Source organism: Mangifera indica, chromosome 1 (assembly GCF_011075055.1).
Source record: "Mangifera indica cultivar Alphonso chromosome 1, CATAS_Mindica_2.1, whole genome shotgun sequence".
In the NCBI taxonomy this organism is placed as follows: domain Eukaryota; kingdom Viridiplantae; phylum Streptophyta; class Magnoliopsida; order Sapindales; family Anacardiaceae; genus Mangifera; species Mangifera indica.
Genome location: NC_058137.1, coordinates 20,321,541 through 20,342,911, shown reverse-complemented (window position 1 = coordinate 20,342,911; position 21,371 = coordinate 20,321,541). Strand labels below are relative to the sequence as shown.

General features: G+C 30.8%; 2 protein-coding genes across 4 annotated transcripts; one reads left to right on the top strand and one right to left on the bottom strand.

Annotated features, from left to right (window-relative positions):
* Positions 1–5,803: 5,803 nt before the first annotated feature.
* LOC123217251 (NADH dehydrogenase [ubiquinone] iron-sulfur protein 4, mitochondrial) lies at positions 5,804–8,729 on the top strand. The gene is made up of 5 exons (XM_044638153.1): positions 5,804–6,138; positions 6,393–6,481; positions 6,857–6,986; positions 7,387–7,416; positions 8,396–8,729. Exons 1-5 carry the CDS (start codon positions 5,980–5,982, stop codon positions 8,453–8,455), a joined length of 468 nt encoding a protein of 155 aa, XP_044494088.1. The 5' UTR covers positions 5,804–5,979; the 3' UTR covers positions 8,456–8,729.
* A 276-nt stretch (positions 8,730–9,005) lies between these two features.
* On the bottom strand, positions 9,006–15,566 carry LOC123217235 (probable amino-acid acetyltransferase NAGS2, chloroplastic). Of its 3 annotated transcripts, none has more exons than XM_044638135.1 (10): positions 15,068–15,566; positions 14,266–14,353; positions 13,879–14,087; positions 13,556–13,707; positions 12,394–12,814; positions 11,095–11,192; positions 10,670–10,781; positions 10,415–10,574; positions 9,969–10,041; positions 9,006–9,436 (listed from the first exon to the last, which is right to left on the bottom strand). In XM_044638135.1, exons 1-10 carry the CDS (start codon positions 15,389–15,391, stop codon positions 9,286–9,288), a joined length of 1,788 nt encoding a protein of 595 aa, XP_044494070.1. In that variant the 5' UTR covers positions 15,392–15,566; the 3' UTR covers positions 9,006–9,285. The 3 variants fall into 3 exon arrangements, with proteins under 3 accessions (XP_044494070.1, XP_044494062.1, XP_044494076.1); XM_044638127.1 differs by lacking the exon at positions 15,068–15,566 and adding an exon at positions 14,467–14,926; XM_044638141.1 differs by lacking the exon at positions 15,068–15,566 and having other exon boundaries at positions 14,178–14,321.
* Positions 15,567–21,371: the final 5,805 nt, after the last annotated feature.

Here is a 21,371-nt window from a genome sequence, read left to right as displayed (position 1 = left end):
TCATATTACCACCTATATTACCTATCACGTCAGTATTGGTAATAAAATGTTACTATTTATTACTAACAAATCAAACAAGAGAATAAAAGATAGATTACCAAAGTAATCTTTAAAAACTGAAACTAAACGCCCCCTAAAGGTATTTTATGGATCTCTTATACATGTTTAATTTTTTTAGTTCAAATATCAACAAATCATGATATTTTGGTGATGATGTGATTAAAAAAATTCATAAAATGATTATTTAAAATATATTTAATAGTCAATTAGATACTTTATATTTGATAAAAAATTCATGAAATGATAATTTTTTATGATGATTGAATCTTGATTATATATTATGTTACATTAAATTTAATAATCAATTAAATATTTTATATTTGAATTGTTATATTAATTTTAACCATAATAAATATGAAAAATGTTAAGATTATTATTGATATTACTATAGTTTTAGAAACGTATTATTGACGATGTGTTGTATTAAACTCGTATATAAAGACTTTGTATCTGAATTTTATAATAATTTTTTATAAATATATTTTTTTATCATTTATCGTATTATTCTCATATTTTTTTTTTCGTTCTTGTATTTATTAATTAGGGTATATTTCAATGAGACACATGGGGTTGGTTTAATAATTGTCCTTTAATTATTATAAACCCTCTTTGTAAAAATAAAAGTTTTTGTTTTCTCGTGATTTAAGGCTCATTAATGAAAATGATATTATTTTATTTAATAATAGATCAAATAATATTATTTTAATAATTGTTTGATATAATTTGAATCGATTTATAAACTAAGTTCAAGCCGAATTGAATCATTCTCAAACTCACGATTCAAATTGAGTCAAAATCCCTCTAGCTTTAGTTTGACTCAATTTAAAAATAAGCTAACCTTTTAACTTGAACTTGACTCAAATTTGAACCAAATAAATTCGAATCAAATCAAAACCGAGCCAAGATAATTTTTAAAGCTGAGCTAACTTGATTCAGGTCCAACCTTATTTCTATTCACCAAATTTTACTGTTTAGAAAAATAAATTTCACCTATCATCAAATTCATGTTAGGTTTAATTATAAAAGATTTTTTTAATTTAAAAATATACAATAGATTAATATCACTTATATTCTTAAAATAGGAACATATTTTCTTCACCAACTTGGGAATTAGTCACTTACTCCTATCTTCAACTAGATAATATTATATAAATTTATAATAAGTTTCAATTTATGTATTTATAATGAATACAAATTTAAAGGCATTAGTATACCTTTAAATCAAATGAGATACCAATGATAATGTTTTTTAATGTGATTGAGGATTAATATATATTTTAATCAAAATCATATAATTTTGTGGTGATATATCATTATTTGTATTATAATTAATATTTATTTTTAATACATACAGTTTTCAATCTAATAAATAAAAATTTGAAAAAGAAAAAACCATACGGTAAGATTAACGTTGGCCAAATTGCACTATCTCAGATCAAATCTCATTATCCCAAGTATGATTTAGGTTAATCATACTCATTGAGTTTGCACCTAACTAGTTTGATGTGGTGAATGTCGTTGATGTTTTTTTCAATTCTTAATTTTATTTTTTATAATTATTAAACCTAAAATTAATATAAATTAAGAGTAGAAAATAAATTTAATAAAATTTGGAAGAAAAATTTGTTGTATAGTTTTAGTAGACATTACAAATATAACATGTTTTTTCATCTTTGCAATTACAATCCTTAAGCTGAACGACTTATTCCCACCTAAGGTATAGTGAAATCTCAAAATTCCACTTTTAAACTTTTAAAAACCTAAATATTCATCTATAAAAAAAATTCTATTAAAAATCTCAGTTTGAGTTAAAGGTAAAACAATCATTTACTAAAAAAATTTTTAAAAAAAAATTTATCATATTTTTCTCTCCAAGTTTAAAATTCGAAGTTTTCCCCGATCTAAAATTTGAAAAGTGACAAATTTACCCTAGAATTTTTTTCTCTTCTCTTTGACGACGATTCATTATCTCCGATCATCAGTTATCCTCTCTTCTGCCTTATCTCTCTTTTTTTCCTCTTCAATTACGAATTGATGAAAATTGCCTAAATATCCAAACGACGACGCCTCAACAAAACTTGCCTACATTTCCAAAAGATTTTAGTCAATTCGTGGCCAAAAGAGTCAATGGCCAGAGACAACAGATCGTTGCCAGAGAGAATTTGTCACTTTTCAAATTTTCAATAAGAAAAAATTACGAGATTTTTAAATTTAGGAAGGAAAAAGTAATAAAACTTTAATTTTTCATATTTTTAGTAAATAACGGTTTTACCTCCAAAGTCTAACTGAAAATTTCAACAAAAATTACCTCAATGGTGGGTATTTGGCTTTTTGAAAATTAAAGGGTAAGATTTGGTAATTCACTATACCTTGGGTGGAAATAAGTCTTTTAGCCTATCAATTAATATATTTTAGGGCCAAAGCACTATTTCCCACCCAAGGTATGTTTTTTTCTATAAATTCCCCCCATTAATTTTGAAAAGCTCATTTATCTACCCATGAACTATTAAAAAAATGTCAGATTGACGGATTCAAGGGTAAAATCATCATATTAGCTGCAATATTAAAAATAAACTTAAATTTAATTTCTTTTTTACACCCAAACCCTAACAACTAACAATTTTCCCCCAACCCAAGTTTTCAAAAATAACATTTTTGCCCCTAGAATTTCCAAACTTTCAGATTGAATTTTTCGACAACGATCAACAATCTCTAAGCGATGTCTCTTCCTCCCCAACGTCTCCTATTTTTGACCGTGCGACGTCTTCGTCGACGACGACGACACCGTACAACTTTTGAAGTGTACGATCAGAAGGAGGGGTTGCCAGAGAGGGAGAGTAGGTGCTTAGAGATCGTTGGTCATTACCGAAAAAATTGGATCTGAAGTTTGGAAATCCTAGGGGAGAAAATATAGTTTTTGAAAACTTGAGTTAGGGGAAAAGTGTTAGTTTTTAAGGTTTGGGGGGGGGGGGGGGGAATGATATGACCAACGGACTTAGTTAGGTTTAATTGCCTATGGGTGGTTAAATGAGATTTTTAAAGTTAACGGGGGGAATTTAAAAAAAAAAAAGCATACCTTGGGTGGGAAATAGTCCTTTGGCCTATATTTTACTATCAATGAATTTATGTGCATAAATAATATGTATAATTTTGTACATAAATAATAACATATTACCTTGTGATTATATGTTATTTTATTTATAGTTTAAAATCATTCAATCACATAATGATATATCATTATTTGTATACAAAGTTATGGTTATAACACTACTATTTTATTATTAGATCTTGATAATGGATGAGAAATTATTTATTGCGAAAAGGACAATTTCCCACCCAAGTTTTGTTGAAATGATAATATATACCCATGAAAATGAAAAACTCAAATATCTATCCAAGTTTTAAATTGTTAAAATACACTCACAAATTTTTTGTTAGAGTTGAGGGGTAAATTCATCATTTTATCAATAATATTAAAATAATTAAAATTATATTTTATTTTTTCTTTTAGTTTGGAAAACTAATATTTTTTCCCAAGATTAAGTTTTGAAAAGTTCACTTTTCCCCTTAGGGTTTCAATTTTTCGGTGAAACTTTCCCCTTTCCAGCAACCGGTATTGTCTAACCATTTCTCTCTCTTCTTTAGGCCTTGTGTTTGTTAGAAAAGACAAGTCCTCTTCTTCGTTTAGATGAATCAACGAGACTATCGATTCGACTTCATCAATTGAAATCGACAACCATGTTTGAAACCATGGGCTAGAAGAAGACCAAAAGGCCACGAAAACATGACAACTATAGCTGATTCAACAGAATGCAATGAAAATGTTATAGTCTTCAATTTGTCCTCGATTCACCTTCGATTGTTCATTGGCCAGAACTTCTTCACATGTTATCGGAGTTGTCGATGGTGACAAAGGGAGAAAGGAGGACAAAGATGGTGGCTATCAGTGGTGGCATCATCGGAAAGGAAAAAACCTAATGATTTGAGGGTGAAAAAGTTACTTTTCAAAGTTGAGATATGGGGGTGAAAGTGTATTTTTAAAACCTTGAGGGAAAATGAAATTTATTTATATATTTTTTAATATTATTATTAAAATAAAGATTTTACCTTTATGTTTAACGACAATTTTAACAAAAGTTTAGGGATAGATGAGTGTTTGAGTTTTTGAACTCCTATGGGTGTGTTTTGGTCTTTTCACCAAACATTGGGTGGGAATAATCCTTTGCCCTTGTTTATTTGAAACTTTGTAGGTGGGAAAATGCCAAGAGTGAAACCGTGGGTGGGATATGGTACTAATTTTTTCAAAATTTTTTATATCATAAAAGGGTACGAAAACGATAATAAAATAAAAAAATAAAGAGCAAAATTATATGTATATATTTTTTATACATAATTGAGGTATATAAATGATATATTATTATATAATTAGATGTTATTTTATTTTTAATTTAAAATTATTTACTTATATAATGATATATTATTTATATATTCAAATTATATAAAAAAATATATTTGTATAATTTTATTAAAAATAAAAAGAAAAGAAATAATTATATATTTTTGTTTTTTAATTATAAATGTAATTCTCTATCAAGATTAAACAAATAATAAACTTTACTTTTATATTTTAGAAACAATTTAAATTCTTTATTTTGTATGAGTCAATAACTTACGTGACAAATTTATAATATTGAGTTAAAAATATTTATTTTATCATCTTTTTATCAATAGAAATAATAAAATTTGTATTATTAATATAAGGTCAAATGAGTATTTCGGACTCAAGGTTTGGTACAAATCTAATTTCTTTATTCATTAATTATAAAAAATTTAAATATCTATCTATCTATTAAATTTCACTATTACTATCGGAGATAAAATTGTTATTTAATAAAAATATTTAAAAAAATTATAAACTCATCATATTTCTCTTCAGGTTTAAAAACAAACAATTTTCTCTTCTCCTTTCCCTCATCCAAAGTTAGACTATTTTCCCTTAGGGTTTGCATTTTCTCTCTCGCCACTTTTCTGACAACCAAAGCTGGCTAACCTCCACCCTCCCATCTCCCAAATGAAAACAAATGTCGACTGACGATTTGTCAGCTAGGATTTGTGCGATGCATAGATCAATGTGTCACACAGATCAGGTTGGTCGACACATAGATTGATCGATGTGATTTGTGAGACTCATGGATCAGTGCATGACATCGATTCTCATCGTTGAATTGTCGATCAACCTTCTGTTGACCGATGATTCATCCTTGTCCAGGAGATGAGAGGGTGGAGGTTGGCTAGTTCCAGTCGCCAAGGAAGCGACAAGAGAAAAAATGTAAATCTTAAAAAAAAAATAATGATTTTTCAAACTTTGGGAGAAAGAAAGGTAGAAGAAAATTATTAGTTTTTAAACTTGGGGGAAATATGATGATTTTATAATTTTTTTAAATATGTTTATTAAATAACGATTTTACCCTTAATAATAACAGTAAAATTTAACAGACAAATGAATATATAAATTTTTAATAGTTAATGAATGAAAAATTGGTTTTGCACCCAACATTAGGGGGAAAATAGTCATGTGGCCTTAATATAATAATAAATTTTTTGCTATTTTATAATACTTAAAAAGGGATTATTAATTATAATTAACTCATTTTTAATAAAAATTGGTAAGATCAAAGAAACAGGAATTTCAACTCAGATCGAAAACAAAACAAATATAATTTTCAAGATGAAGTGAGGAAACAAATAGAAAAGATTCGAAGCGCGAATTATCTTAACTCAAGAAACGGAATGCATATGCAAAACAACAGGGGTAAAAGTGTAAGTTTATGAAAAACAATCAAATATTTTTGTTTCAGAAAACTCCATTTACAGGGCAGAAAGAATAATCAAGCCACAGACGAACCCTTTGATTTGAAGATGGCTCACCCTCTGCAACGTATATGGAGCCAGGGTCGCTCCCTGCGCACCGCTTTGTGTTCTCTCTCCAGACCATTCTCTGCTGACGCATTGGTTGAGGTCAAGCCCGGTGAGATCGGCATCGTCTCTGGAATTCCCGAAGAACATCTTCGTAGAAGTGTAACTCTCTCGATTTCTTCGTTTCATTTTGATTCGTTCTTGGATAAATTTCGATGAATAACATTTTCTTCTCTCAGAGAATTAGTGTCTGTAAAATGATAAGATGGTAGATGGATTAGGTTACTTAGGGTTTTGAAATTCTTAATACACGAACATTGATTAGGGTTCTACTTTTGTATTTATCAAGTTAATATATTGTGATTGATTGATCATTCTATGAAGATTTTCTTTTCATGTTTCGATACGGATGGCAGGTAGTCATTTACTCACCTGCTAGAACTGCTACTCAGCAAGGATCTGGAAAAGTTGGGAGGTGGAAAATCAATTTTATGTCCACCCAAAAGTATGTGTATTTTATTTATTTTCTCAAGACTGTCAACTTAGTTTGGGTTGTATTTACTGACATGGAATTCAGACCGTAGAACTAGAATTATGGTCATAACAATTGGTGCTGGAGTGGCCTCTCCAATGCTTATTTTGATATAATTTGAATTCCTTTTCAATAATGCATTGTTGTAGGGATCTTTCCTTATAAGGCCTTCAGCTGAATGCAGTCTGATTATCTTATGGCTGGGCTTATTGGAATGGCCTTTAATTAGTGATACTTTAAAGATAGTAGAAATATCTAACAACTTTTGTGAACAGTGTGAGTCAAATAATTCTTTAAATGTTGTATGTTCTATCACCTGTTCTCATAAATCTAGGTAATATGTTGTAGGTGGGAAAATCCTTTGATGGGTTGGACATCCACAGGAGACCCATATGCCAATGTAGGTGATGCTGGATTAAGTTTTGATAATGAAGAAGCTGCAAAAGCATTTGCTGAGAAACATGGTTGGGAGTATGTGGTATGCATCATTTAATTCTTGTATTGAAGTTTTACCATTGAGATTAGCTTGTTTAAACTCTATATATTTTGATTTATGGGTGCTTTGGAATTTAACTATTTCTTGCTTGATGCTAAGAATATGTTTTGGGAATTTTGTACCATCATGTTTTTTTTCCCTTCAAATTGGGAGGTTTTGCTTACCCCTATTGCCTTTTTTAATCCTAAATGATTTTGTGTCAAAATTATTGAGTTTTCATAGACAAGTTACTATTCAGTTGCATGCATAATTTTATAATTTTCAACCATTTAATGACATCTTCACTTGGTTGCTTCATGAGAAGTTACACATTTCTTTTTTCTGTTCATCCTTAATTTCCGGCTTCTTGATTATTGGTGATACTTCTTTTACTAATTTGCAGGTCAGGAAGCGTCATACACCATTGCTGAAGGTTTGTTACTCCTAACTACCAATTCTTTTTGGCATTCTAGCTATTTGCTTCTCCGTGTCATTGTCAGGTGCATATATTGAGTTCCATTAGAACAGCCTTTTCATCTAGGAAGAAGCATAAGTTCACTAAAACATATGAAGGCATTTGTTTAGAGTTGGAGCTACTGAGTTGAAGGAATTAAATTCACTCTGTATCAGTTACAATAAATGAGAAATTATATAGTTGCAATCCCTATTAGTTATATGATATGAAGTTAATTTCACATTTAACTAGTAAATTATGGAAGAAATGTAATCAAAATTATCTCATCTAATCAGTTTTTAGGATGATAGATGCAGCATCACTTTGGACATTGGGTTTACTGAAGTAAACAGTGAACAAGCAGTAACATAAGAACTCTCTATTCCATTGTCTAGAGCATATCTTCTTCCCAGCCAGTTATGTGGTGGGTATTAAATGGCGAAATTGGTCTTGCCGCTTGCAATATTACAGTCATGAAGGTCTATTAAAGCTTGTGGTCTGAAATATGATAATGCCAATATATTAGAGATGAAAGGTGACAGATACTGTGTTCATTACTGTCTTTAGACAACTTGTCTTTTCAGTATCCCTACCCTCACTTGCTGACCTTGGTGTGGCACAAGTTCAATTGTTAGATCTGTACTCTCAGCAAGAAATTTTACTAGCTAACATAATCAGTATCCCATCTTAAGGCTGCTTGGATGAGTCATGCACAGCAATAATTATGAATTTTGTTAGAACATTTGAAGTTGAAAATCGGACTGATGGCCATATGAAATTGCGTGATTGCATTAACCAGCACAAGGTTGGTAGATCAGAATTTCTTTAGTTTTGCATTAGGTATCCAATGACAGCTCGATGGTTTATATATTGTTCTCAATGCCATACTTTGTTTGCATTAGTTTTGAGTCTTTCCAACTCTTATACTGTGGATCTTATTTTGTGTTGTGTTTTTCAGGCCAAGTCATATGCAGACAACTTCAAGTGGAAGGGTCTTCCAAAATCCGAAGAAAACTGATGGTAATGCTGCACATTTCTTGCATCATAAGATAAGTCACGTGGCCAAGGATTGTGGTTCTCTTTTATTGGACTTTCTGCAAATGACAACAAATGTAGTATTTCAAGTCATGTTCCGAATGAATTTTTTTCTTTTTATCATAATAAAATGGGACTTATGGATTGCACCCGTTTGTTCTTTTATCCCTTTAAGAAAGAGATATCACATTAGTGTTTTAACGATACTGAAACTTTGTGAGGATCTGCATTCATCAGATAGCAATGACCTTAAGTGATATCCCTTTGGCTCTCTCTTTTAGAACACCCCTTCTTTTTTATCCATTAATACTACTGGCGTGATAAGCTCCTTTTTCTTTCTTTAGTTTCTTCTATTTTTGGTGTTTTTTGATCCATTATGGAATTTGGGGTGTTTGTTATGCTAGTATTTCATAATACCGAGTTACTAAACAAATGTTTGGAAGGTAAATAGCAAATTATATATGTTCAAATTTCAACCTCAGATTCTCTGGAAAATATTCAAATTTGTAACATAAAACCACATTTTGGGCAAATGGAACAAAATTCAGACTCACATTAAATGAAATGTATTTAATTGTAGGTTAATGTGAGTCTAGCTGAACACGATAACATGTAGACTCACATTTCATAAATACATGTTACATTTACCTGACAAAGCTTTTGCTATAATTAACCTACAATTCTACCATCCTTTGATGAATAGAGTTAATCATGTTCAACTAGAACTAACAATTCAAAAAGCAAAATCTGGAAATAGACGGCAGATGTTCTCTAACGATCGTGATGCTTCAGACTTTGAGGAGCCTCAACTAGTCATCGAAATGACCTATCAATGGTAATTCCACTTCTATCAGGTAGCAATTTCTTCATATAATACTTAGACTTACGGGACAGATTGATCCTTTTCCTCCTTTCTTGAGGTATCATTTCAATGGAACATTCCTCAAAACCACGGCTTTTAAACCTGCAAAAGAAAATGTACGTTTAGATTTATATTGCCAAGCACTGAGTAGCTGTGATCTTCATGCGATGGCCATAAATTGACTAAATGACCAACAATTTTTTCATAACAACCCAAACTTGCCTGAACCCTCATACCAAAGATGAAAGTTTATGTTCTCATCAAACCCTACAAATTTTGTGGCTTTTTGCCTGGTAAGTGATCAAGGAATTAAATTCTAGATCTTGGAACAAACCCCAAACAGTGATCACTCAACCAACCTCTCATGGTTACCAGTAATCATTTTTCACTCAAGAAAGGCAGTTGTAAGTGTGAGTGTTTTGTCAAATTAACTAAAATTGAAAAGAACCACTTTCCCATAAAATCCTTAGAAAATTAAACATCTAACTAAAAAGATCCAGAGTAATATATGTGATGTGGCATCCACAAGGTCTCAAACAATTTTTTTAAACCAATTATGTAGATTTCAAACCCATTAGATATGGACACAACTAGCAATGAATTTATCAAAAGTATTTCAAGTAGGGTATCAAACCAATCTGCGGTGCGGGTCGTCAGCAGGAAGAGTATGTCCAATCCGAGAGATGATGCCTTCTTCTCGATATAATCTGCAGATATTTGATTGCAATTAATTATGATTGTCCAAAAATGCTGCAAGCAAATATGATAGGTGACCAAACTACTTATGGATACATAAGAAATAACAGTCAATCTTAAGTAGAAATTTAAGACCACATCACAAAATGCCAGGTGGTTTAGGGCATGCTATAAGTTCTATTTTCAAATAGTGGGTAGAAATTGATGTAAATATGCAATCACATCTAATTGTGTTTGTTTGGGAACTAGACGCATAGAGAACATAGATTTGAAATTACAGTCAGAAGAGATAAAAAGCTAAGTTCATGTCCCATCTACAGTTACACACTTGCAAATTTAACTGAAGCACAAGCAATATGTTTTTATGATAGACTAATACCATACCAAGTAATTTATCACCCTGTCCTTCACCACGGCATTCTGGAGAAACTGCAATACAAGCAACCTCTCCACACTTCTCCTCAAAAAAAGGAAAAAGAGCAGCACAGGCAATGATCTGACCCTCTCGTTCCACAACATAGAATGAATCTAATGCTTTACGTAGCTATTAACACAAGACAAGTGAGGAACTCTATCCAAGCAAATAAATGGTGACCAAGTAGATTCAATTTCATGATTAAAAAGAATAAGAGCCCAAACCTCTTCATCACTTCTCCGGATCAATACACCAGATTCTTCTAGAGGTAGTATAAGTTGTCTTATTCCAGATAGGTCTGTCAAACTAGCCATCCGTGTTCCTTCATAAAGATCGCTAAGATAGACGATTATAAACCCAAGTCAGCGAGCAGGATGAAAACCAGTTCATAGAAGGTAAAATCATTACTCATGCCATAAACTAATGCCTAACGCTATTTAAAACCTATATCAACATATGCACTAAAAAACTTGTAAAAGTAAAAAGTTATGATATCCCATGCATCATGAATACAAGGTTTTCTCTAAAAAAGAAACTGTTATACTATTGACAGTGGACTGTAAGTGAGAAGGACACCTAAAAATGTAGTTTGAGATATAAGCTTCCTTTAGCAGGCATTAGTCAATTAAAAGCTGAAAATTTTGCATACCTAGCCACCATTGTCCCCAATCCATCTCTCTTAAAAAGTTCCAATAAAAGAACTCCACCAATGGTTCCATCTAACAAATGAACCCTTTGAACACCTCCCTGATTACAAAGAAAAAAACAGAACAGACTGGGTGTGTGCTAGTAACCATATAATAAGAATTGAAACTTCCAAGAACCAAAAAAAAAAAAAAATCACAGGTGAATTTTAGAGATGCCAGAATTTACTTAAGTCATTTTCTCAGGGAGAGTTAGCTTTCCTGTGAAGAAAAATAAATGAGCAATACTATATGTACCTACTTTGAGTACACAAATATATACACACTTATATATGTCATCACATGATTGAGTGTAATTTTATCCTCAATTCAAAGTCATCCAATCATGTAATAACACAAATAAGTGTGCACACATTTGTATGCCCAAAGTGGATACATATAGTTTTATTGAAAATAAATTCCTACATCCTTTTATTAACAGAAGACGATGTACAAAACAAGAGATAGACAGCAGCTCCTCAAAACTTTCTTGACCAGATTTTAGGCAGTTAATTGGCACTTTCTCAACTTCACATTTTCAGAAATTATTTCAGATGCTCTTGATCTACAAATATGACAGTCAATTTACATTTAACATCATCATGCCTATAAGAATTAATTTGGAGAGGTTTCGAAGAACATGGCCTGGTCCTACAGGTTACAAAGTTGTCCACCTTTAGATAATTGTTTCAGTGAATAACCTCAAATTTTTGTGCTTGAGAACAGATACTTCTCCAAAGAAAATAGCAGCCTGAGTATTCTCCTTTTTATCATTCATCATTTTGAGTCTTTTACTTTCCTTTCCAATGCTACAATGGTCTTTCAACCTTGAATAAATCATATTTTTTTGACTTCTTGATACAAATAGACAGTATTGACCTAAAATGTTCCCCTCGATTAAAAAACAAGAGTTGTCTCTTGCAAATTGTGACTATTAGTAGTAAATAAGCAGAGCAATTAAGCAAAAAGGCCAAATATTTTTAATTTTCATGTTAAATAAACCAAACAAAACTATAGGAATAAGTTGGAGGACATAAAAAAGGTAAATTTAAAGATAGATTCAACTTTCAAAAGTAGAAACACAATCCACCTTACTTAGATTCTGAACAAATTGTACTTAGTACCAAGCATTTGGGGCATACTAAAGTAAATACCAATAAAAAAATAAACAAGACGACTCCATGAAGTGCATATAAAGGCATCTATTTAGAAAACAACCATATTTAGTAAAATATACATAAAGATAATGGTAATCATGGACTTACTCGGCAAACAAAAGCTGCAGCAGCTAATTCTGAAAAGTAACCATTTAATCGACTTAGCCGTTCTTGACCTCCAATTGCAAAGCCTTGATCACCAGACCATAGTCCATTTCCACTATCAAAACCAATACCATTAAGAAAAGTAGCATTATGCCCTCCACCAGGACCTTTCCCATTTTGATGAGTATGGAGACTTCCATTAGAATCCTCCTCAAGCAAAACCAGATCTTCTTCACCAACTGCTTTCACATAGTTAGCAGCTATCTCACTTTGTTTTGCCCGTTCACGAATTAACATGTCTGCTTCATGAAGTGGCAAGAAACGAATAAGGCGTCCACTATCATCTAGGATTGGACCATCTATAACACAGATAAGCTTATCTGCTCCAATTGCTAAAGCACATGCTGTAGCTACTTCGTATGTGCTGAAATTTACAAAAGAATAAAATATTATTGATTAAGATTCAATATTTGCAATCATCATAATCAAATTTTTTTTCCCTTTCTTGATGGGATGAACGAGGAGGAATCAAGAGATGTAAAAGGTCATACAAATAGAAAAACAACTAAACCAAATATTATGCGGCACCAATCCTCAAGCAAAATAAAAATATATATGAAAAGGCTCCAAAATTCCACAACCCTCTATGAAAGCTAGAATAATAAACCATACCCATCAATGCTGAAAATTGTAGCAGTTAGTGTTACCTTTTTTTTTTTTTTGGAAAAAACCTGAATCTAACCATTGGATTGATAATGTTGAAAAAAAACTTTTTACAAAATCAGAATCTGTAGATTAGAAACCATGACTGATACATCGTTCTATTAGTAAACTAAATCAAATTACTTAGCTTACTCAAGTATCACTCAACTACAGAAAAATGCCTAAATCACATATCAGAAAACCTCAGGTGAGGTGCCATTTTTAGCTTTTAATGTCCTTGTGACAAGAAAAGGATGGAAAGAAGGTTATAAACAAGCAAATAAACCAACAATCCTATTATGTGCATGTGAGGAAGAAATAATCTAGAAGCAGAAACCAGTACAATTTAAAAAAGAAACAGATCTTGAATTAATAGAACAGAGTAAATCAGAATCACTAACATTTAACAATCAAATCATCCATGTTACAGACAGTAAACAATGATCATCACAAACTAGCGTACTTGCAATTCAAAACTTCTCCAGAGCTGGAATACCCCAGGTTGCTTAATATAACTAAACAGCCACTATCAAGTCGCTCTCGCATGCGAGTGACATCTACTTTCTTTACTTCACCTGTCGCTCCATAATCAACACCATCAACAACTCCTCTTCTCTGAAAAAGAGATTAATATAAACCTCAGCTGCCACAAAATTAAGACAATGATAGAAAATCAAAAATTAAACAAGCAAATAAACCAACAATCCTATTATGGATATACGAAAGCAGAATTGACTACAATACTACATCATGCTGAAAATTATATTTGAAACAGTAAATTCATACCTTGGCTGCAAGGAAGTTACCACTAGCTACACTGACACCAACTTCATGCCAACGACTACTATCACCATGCCGACGAATATTGCATGTGGGGGGTCCAGGAGAAAGTTTTGCCTCTATCATTATACGAATCCCTCCAGCAGCTTCCATTGCAGCTGCTAGTGATTCAGAGTCTGTAATCCTGTATCGGCCTACATACTTTGGTTCATGTCCTGTAAAAACAAACCTGGGTGAGCGCTATCTAGAGAATTTCATGAAGCCATAAAAATCAACTACCATTGAACGATATTAAGAAAACATACCCAAACATATATATCATGATATGATGAATCATAACAATTCCAACATGAGAGAATCTAAATAGAGGCACAAGCTTTAACTTTCACTTGCCTCTCTCAGACAAAAGTTTGTCAATTTGAACATGAGTCCCCGGAACAAGAACAAATTTAATCCCCAAGTGATGAAGAAATGCAATATCCTGCATCCACCATAAAATAAACATTACTAAGTAAAAGTAAACCAAAAAATTTTCCTTCCATGTCTCACAAAACCAAACAGATAAAATACAACCGAAGATAAAAGAACAATTGCCTTTAAAATAGGGTCCAAGAAAGGACTAGAAACAATTTCACCAGAAATAATAACAACAAAAGTTCCCCCTCTATGAGCCCATAAGTACGGCCACGCTTCACGAAACCACTTAACAAACTGCTGATCCTCGTCACCGTTATAGGTATCTTCAACATACCCAAACTCTGATTCACTAAACACATGGCATTCTTTTCTTAAAAACTCAGTTTTACCCTTCAAACCCAGAGATAGACGGTTTGAGAATCCCTTTCCAAATTGAAGAATCTGCGTGGGTTTTTGGTCATAAGACCAAGGTGAATAGGGGAAAAGGTTGGTTTTTGTGGGAGTTGGTGATAGAGAATAAGAGTAGATGGCCATAGAAAAGAAGGGGAACCGCCTTGTAAATGGTAAAGGGTGAAGAAGAATTGTGTTCTGTTTTGTTTCGCCCTACAGGGTTGAAAGCTTGGGCAACAGCTTTTTGAACACTAAACGGGTCAAAATAGGAAAAGTATAATTAATTAAATTCTGAGTAAAAAATATAAGAAAAGAGAAACTATGTATTTAAATTATAATAACAAAATAATATAATGTTGACCAAGAGGGTGAGAGTTGTGAGAGCGACCTTGAGAATGGTGTCCAAGTAGGGACTAGCAACAACTTCAGCAGAAATGAGGACAACAAATGTGCTCCCACTGTGCATAAAAATATAAGGCTGGGCCTCCCGGAGCACCTCCACAAACCCTGAATATTCCTCCCAAACGCCGTAAAAGCTTTCTCCACCACCTTTCACCGCCATCCCTTGCCTTTTCCTCCTCCACTTGACGGTCAAACCATGAGTAAACTCTTGGATCTTCCTTGGGTAGGTGCAGTAATAGCAAAAACTCTGCTTCTGTCCGTGGATTTGCTGCATGCAACTCCATGACATTGCTGACTTGGGTGCAGCCATGAGGGTCTTGGCAATTATGCCGATGATAATTTTGTAGAAGAGAGACAGGTAGGCAGATGAGATTTTGGAGAGCAGTTAGGTGTTCATTCGATCAGTATGAAACGCGGCGAAACGATAGATGAGGTAAATGGTAAGAGATGTGGACATGGTGTGGTAGATAAAGAAAGAAGAAAAAGAAAGACAAAAGAACAATACTTTGGCCTCAATTATTACAGCAAATGGCATAATTTTAACGGATAAATTCCATTGAAAAGGGTCGGTCGAAATGGTTTATACTGTTTCTAAGAAATATCTAAGTTTGGAGCGATGAGTGAGTGGTAGGCAGAGAGGTGCCCATATATAAAGGTCAAAAGGAAGAAGAAAATGGGGTCAGTTTCATGTGAAAGATTGAGATAACGACAATAATCGAAAGAATTATCCTCACCCAATGTGCCAGATTAATTTGGCACATAATCATATTCCATCCTTTCCTATGAAAAGGAGCACTCCTGATTTCTTTTCTGTATTATTTATGATAATAATTGAAAGAATTATGCTCACTGATTTCTTTTCTGTATTATTATGAATTTGAAATTACTATAATCATGTGTATATATGAATGAGCTGAAAAATTAAGTGTATTATAGTGGCTTTGAAAAACAACATCTTACATACAACACCCTCTAGGGTATCAGTCATTTATCATTTTTAAGTGGCCAAAGGACTATTTCCCGCCTAAGATATAGGTGAATCTTCAAAGCACACTTAAAGTAGATGAAAAATACAAACACCTATCCATCTCTAAATTTCTGTTAAAAATGTCATTTAATAATAATATTAAAAAATATATAATTTTATTTCATTTTCCTCAAGTTTTAAAAATTAATATTTCACTCCAGAGTACAACTTATAAAAGTGACTCCCCCCTCCCCCCATATTCCTAGTTTTTTTCTTCATCTCTTCATCCATTGTCGACCATCGACAACTTCACCCCAAACTTCGTTGGACAATGCTCGTTGTCTATATCTGGAAAATGAAGTGTCATCCTTCACTAGACGATGACGCTGCCTTCGTTAGGAGGGACTTGTCGTTCACCGGAGAAAGTGATTGAATTTCAAGTTTGATATCCTAGGTGAAAAAATAAATTTTTTAAAACTTAATCCTGAGAACAAATTATTAGTTTTTTAAATCAATGAGGGAAAATGAGATATAATTTTAATTATTTTAATATTACTGATAAAATAACGATTTTACTTCTTAACCTTAATAAAAAATTCTTAGATATATAACAACGGATTAAAACTTAAGTAGATATTTAAAATTTTCATTTACTATGTATATATATGCTTTTTCACCAAAATTTGGGTGGAAAATAATCCATTGGCCCTTTTTAATTCGTAAATAAATTATGAAGTGTTTGAAAAAGTCATTTCATCCCATTGTTAACTTGTGGCTCAAACAATACCACTCTTTAGATTATGGGCACAAACAGTCCATATAAAATCATAGTTTTCCAAAATAGGCTGAATGATGATATCCCACCCAAACCCTTTTTCCATCTTCATAGTTAGAGTGTGTTTTTATTATCAGAAATAAATTATTACAAAAAATATATATAACATAAGGAAAGAACCGTCTTATCTTTGGAAACTACAAAAGGTATCCTACACAGCACAACCCAACCCATCTTCCATATTCTCTCCAAGAAATTCTTGATAAGTATTTATAATTATTTCTTACAAGTAAATTATAAAGAAGAGTAAATAACATTACAATAAAATGAGTTTTGTTTAGGAAACTGAACCTCTTAAAAAATTATGTCTCTTTTAACGGATATTCTCTATAGTGTTATCCAACAAGACTAGAGGATTTTGAGACACTCTTCTTGTATATATTAATAACTTCTTGGGTTTAACATTTCAATATTTTGTAAGTATATTAACTATTAAAACGCAGAAGTTTCCTTACTTTTATGTTCATATTATTATATTGATTAACAAATTTTCACAGTTGACCGATATTTAAAGTAGGTTCTTTTAGGCATCAATGTAATTTGGACTTTGAAGGGTGCCTCTAACTTTTTTCTTCAATTCTAAATGCATTTGCTTTTATTTAATGAGCATAATTAGATATGTCAATTAGGTTAGATTGACCCATAACCTATTCCGAAGCAAAAAAAAATGGCATGACCTATTACTGTAATAGGTCGTGCCAGGCCTATGAGCTTTCCAAGTTGTGTCATGGGGCTGACTGTCAAGCCTACAGGTCAACCTGGCCCAATCCATCACTATTAATTAAATAAATAAACTAACCCTCTTTCAGTGTCTAAACCACATATGTCCAACCTAATTTCTCAATCTCTCTTTCTCTCTCTATATTCTTTTCTTTCAATTCATTTCATGTTCAACATTTTGTTTATTTAATTTAAATATTTAAATTTCAATCTCAATTTCTCTTTACATTTTGTTCATTCAATTGTGGTATTAATTTTTTTGTGTTTCGTTTTTAATAAAAAATAAATTTTAAAAAATAATTATTTATAAATTTTCTTTCAAATTTATACAACCCAATATCTTAAATTATAAGTCGATTTTTCAAATCATATTTTTTATATTTTTAAATGATATAAAATTATTTTCTATTATTAATTGTTGTATCTATTTAAAAAAAATATTTTATTGATGTCATCACGATGAACTTACATATAAATTCATGTCACGCATAAATAATTTTCAATATATACAAAAATTATTTTATTAAACTATTTACACATATCATATCTTGTTGCAAAGAAATTAATAAGGCTTCATATACTAATAATTAGTATTAACGGATATTAATAGTTGACGTATTATCAACTAATTGAATATTTTAAAATTAGAGATTAAATAAATAATTCAATTATTCAATTATATAATATTGTTAAAACATATTTTTTTAATATATATAACCACAGGTTGAATTACTTGCACAAATTTCTACACAATAATCATATAATCAATCAATTAAATCACAATAAACATACAAATTATTAGAAAACTCAAAATAAAAAAATATAAAAATTCAGATAAATTTGATATATTATCGTTACTATCAAGTGAACGTCAAATCCAATCAATTATAGATCACCATCAATATTTCAAGTACTAAAGTTACGGGAATATGCTGTAGTGACTGACACCAATAATTTAGTAGTTATTTATTTATTATTTTATAGAAGGAACTCTTATCCGATCAATACCCTTTGTCGGCTGAAGGGGATGCAATTGGCAGTCTTGCGTATATGGATCCAATATTTACTTCATCACGAAGCATTAACCAAGTTCAATCATTCTATCATTAAACTTGGAATGATGTTGCTGATGAGATTTTTTGTCATGTATGCATTTTTTAGGGTGTTTGATTTGAGTAATATTATATTATCAAAATAAAAAAATTATCTTAAAGATAGATTATTTAAAAAATTATTGATATGTTTGATGAAATTTTATAGGTATAAATAATTATTGTATTTGATTAAAGATAATAAAAAACTACTGATAAATTATTTTACTTAAATACTTTTGAATATAATTATTTTTAAATATTTTTTTATATTATTTATCATATTAATTAAAACTAAATTTATTTTTGTCTCAAAAAATTAATAAATAATAATATAATTATAATAAAATCAAGATTACTTTAGTAATCTTTGATTATCATCTATATTATCTGTCATATCAACATTAGTAATAGAATATTACTGTAATATTTTATTACTAACAAACCAAACAAGAGAATAAAAGATAGATTATCAAGATAATCTTTAAATACTGGAACTAAACAACCCCTTAGGGTAAAATGGGTTTCGATGACAGTAATAATACTGTACTGATAGATATATTAAATATAAAAAATATGTTATAAAAATTTTTTTTATATGATTTTATCCGATAGTTTAAAAACTTATGTTTATAATATGCCATTAATTATTCTAAATACAATAGAATTGTTTAGAGAAAAATTTGATTTTAGACAAAGTTCTAAGAAGGATAGTTGGATTTCTATAAAAGTATTTTGTTCTATCTTATAATGATTCTTACGCGTAATATCTTCCTTTTAGCAATAAACTCAACTCAATCTCTCATTGTTTTTCTTTGTCTTTTTTCGAGTCTCTCCCTTCCTTTGCATTGTTCATTCATATTTATAAAACTGAGAGGTAGAGTTACATTCAAATAATCGAATTTAAATATTATTAATTCAAATATGTTACTCAAAATTTATTTGTATTATAACTGAATTAACAATATGATTTCAATTTGATAAGAAATGATAGTTGTTCTTGTGTATACTAGGAAAGTAAAAAATGAATCTTGTAGATATTGAAAAGATGTTCAGTTTTTCTACAATCGTACATGTTTGATTGATAAGAGACATGTTTAATGATATTTCTACAACTGGTCGTTGACCATAACCCATTATATTTTGTGTATCCAAGTTCAAATAAAAAAGAGTTTCACCATATACCATATAACAATTTGTATGATTATTTAGATAATAGAAAAAAAGGATTTTAATACACTCATATTATGCTAATTCTGCCAAATTAAATCACTTAGACTTAGAGTGGGTAATGTTAATGTTTATATGACTTATTTGATTATTATAGTTTTATTCTTTACCTAAACCTTAATCAGTGCTCTATTTTTAAGTAGTAATTAGTTGTTATGTAATTTTTTAATCTCCTTGTTTTACTTATTATTATAATTTGGTAATTTATATTATGTCTTGTTGCAAAGATATTAATATCCCTTCCAAACTACCTCTTTTTTTGTCTATATATGCGAATGGTCAAATATTAAAGATATGTTGATCTCAATCCATCACTAATTATTAAAAATATTTTAGGTTTAAACTTGATTTATTATTAAAATGTAGTGATACTAATAATTTAATAATAAAACTATATATATAAATAAATTTTATTAATTTATTTACATAAATTGAAATCACAATGTCTTATTGAGTGATGTGATTGTAAATTATCTTTTTTGAGATTTTTCTCTTATAATGGCGATCAAAGAAACAAATAGTGGTTTCACATCCTTCTGCTGATGCTAAATACTGAGCTATGGCCACCACTTCAAGTGAAATCATTTGGCTAATATGGGTTTTGCGGTATCTTGGCATGGCATATTTGTCACCAATTCCCTTGTTTAATTTGTGACATTTAGGTATAGATTATCTTATTTTGAGACAACAAATTCAATCATAAATTATTGTCGCCCAACCCATCTCTTCAATTAACCAATTGGTTGACATCATCAAGAAAATACCTGGGCATGATCAGTTTCATGAATTGTTGGTCAAGTTAGACATTCTAGGGTTTATGCTTTAATTTGAGGAGGAATATTGAAAGATTGATTCCAGTTATAACATATCAATTGTTTCCCAATAGAACATATACTGATTTATTTACTCAAACATAATTATGGGAAATAATCTTTTGATTGCATATTATGTATCAATAAAACTATACACATAATTGTGTATAATTTTATATACAAATAATAATATATTACTATATGAGTAAGTATTGTTTTATCTTTAATTTTTAACTATCTAATTATGTTATTATTTGTATATATAATACTACTTATTTTAGACTTACTATAACAGGGATGCTCCATAAGTCCAAGAGTTAAGCACGGCTGAACATATTCCTCAAAAGCATGCGCCCGCAAGGCAACAGCAGCACAGCGCCGCTAAACTGCATATACCAGACCATATATGTCAATTCCAAGTAAAAAAATTTACTAGTATTTTGCAGGAACTCTCTGTCTCTGGGTTGCCAATATCTACGTGTAAAATGCAAACTTGCAAGAGATCAAAATTTTCCCATAATGTGAAAGTAGCTTCAGAAATATTAAATTCAAAACCTGCAGCCATATAGGGAAGAGTGAGGCAATCGTAAATTCCTATTATGTCAATGCAACTACTTGATAAACATGCCCCTATA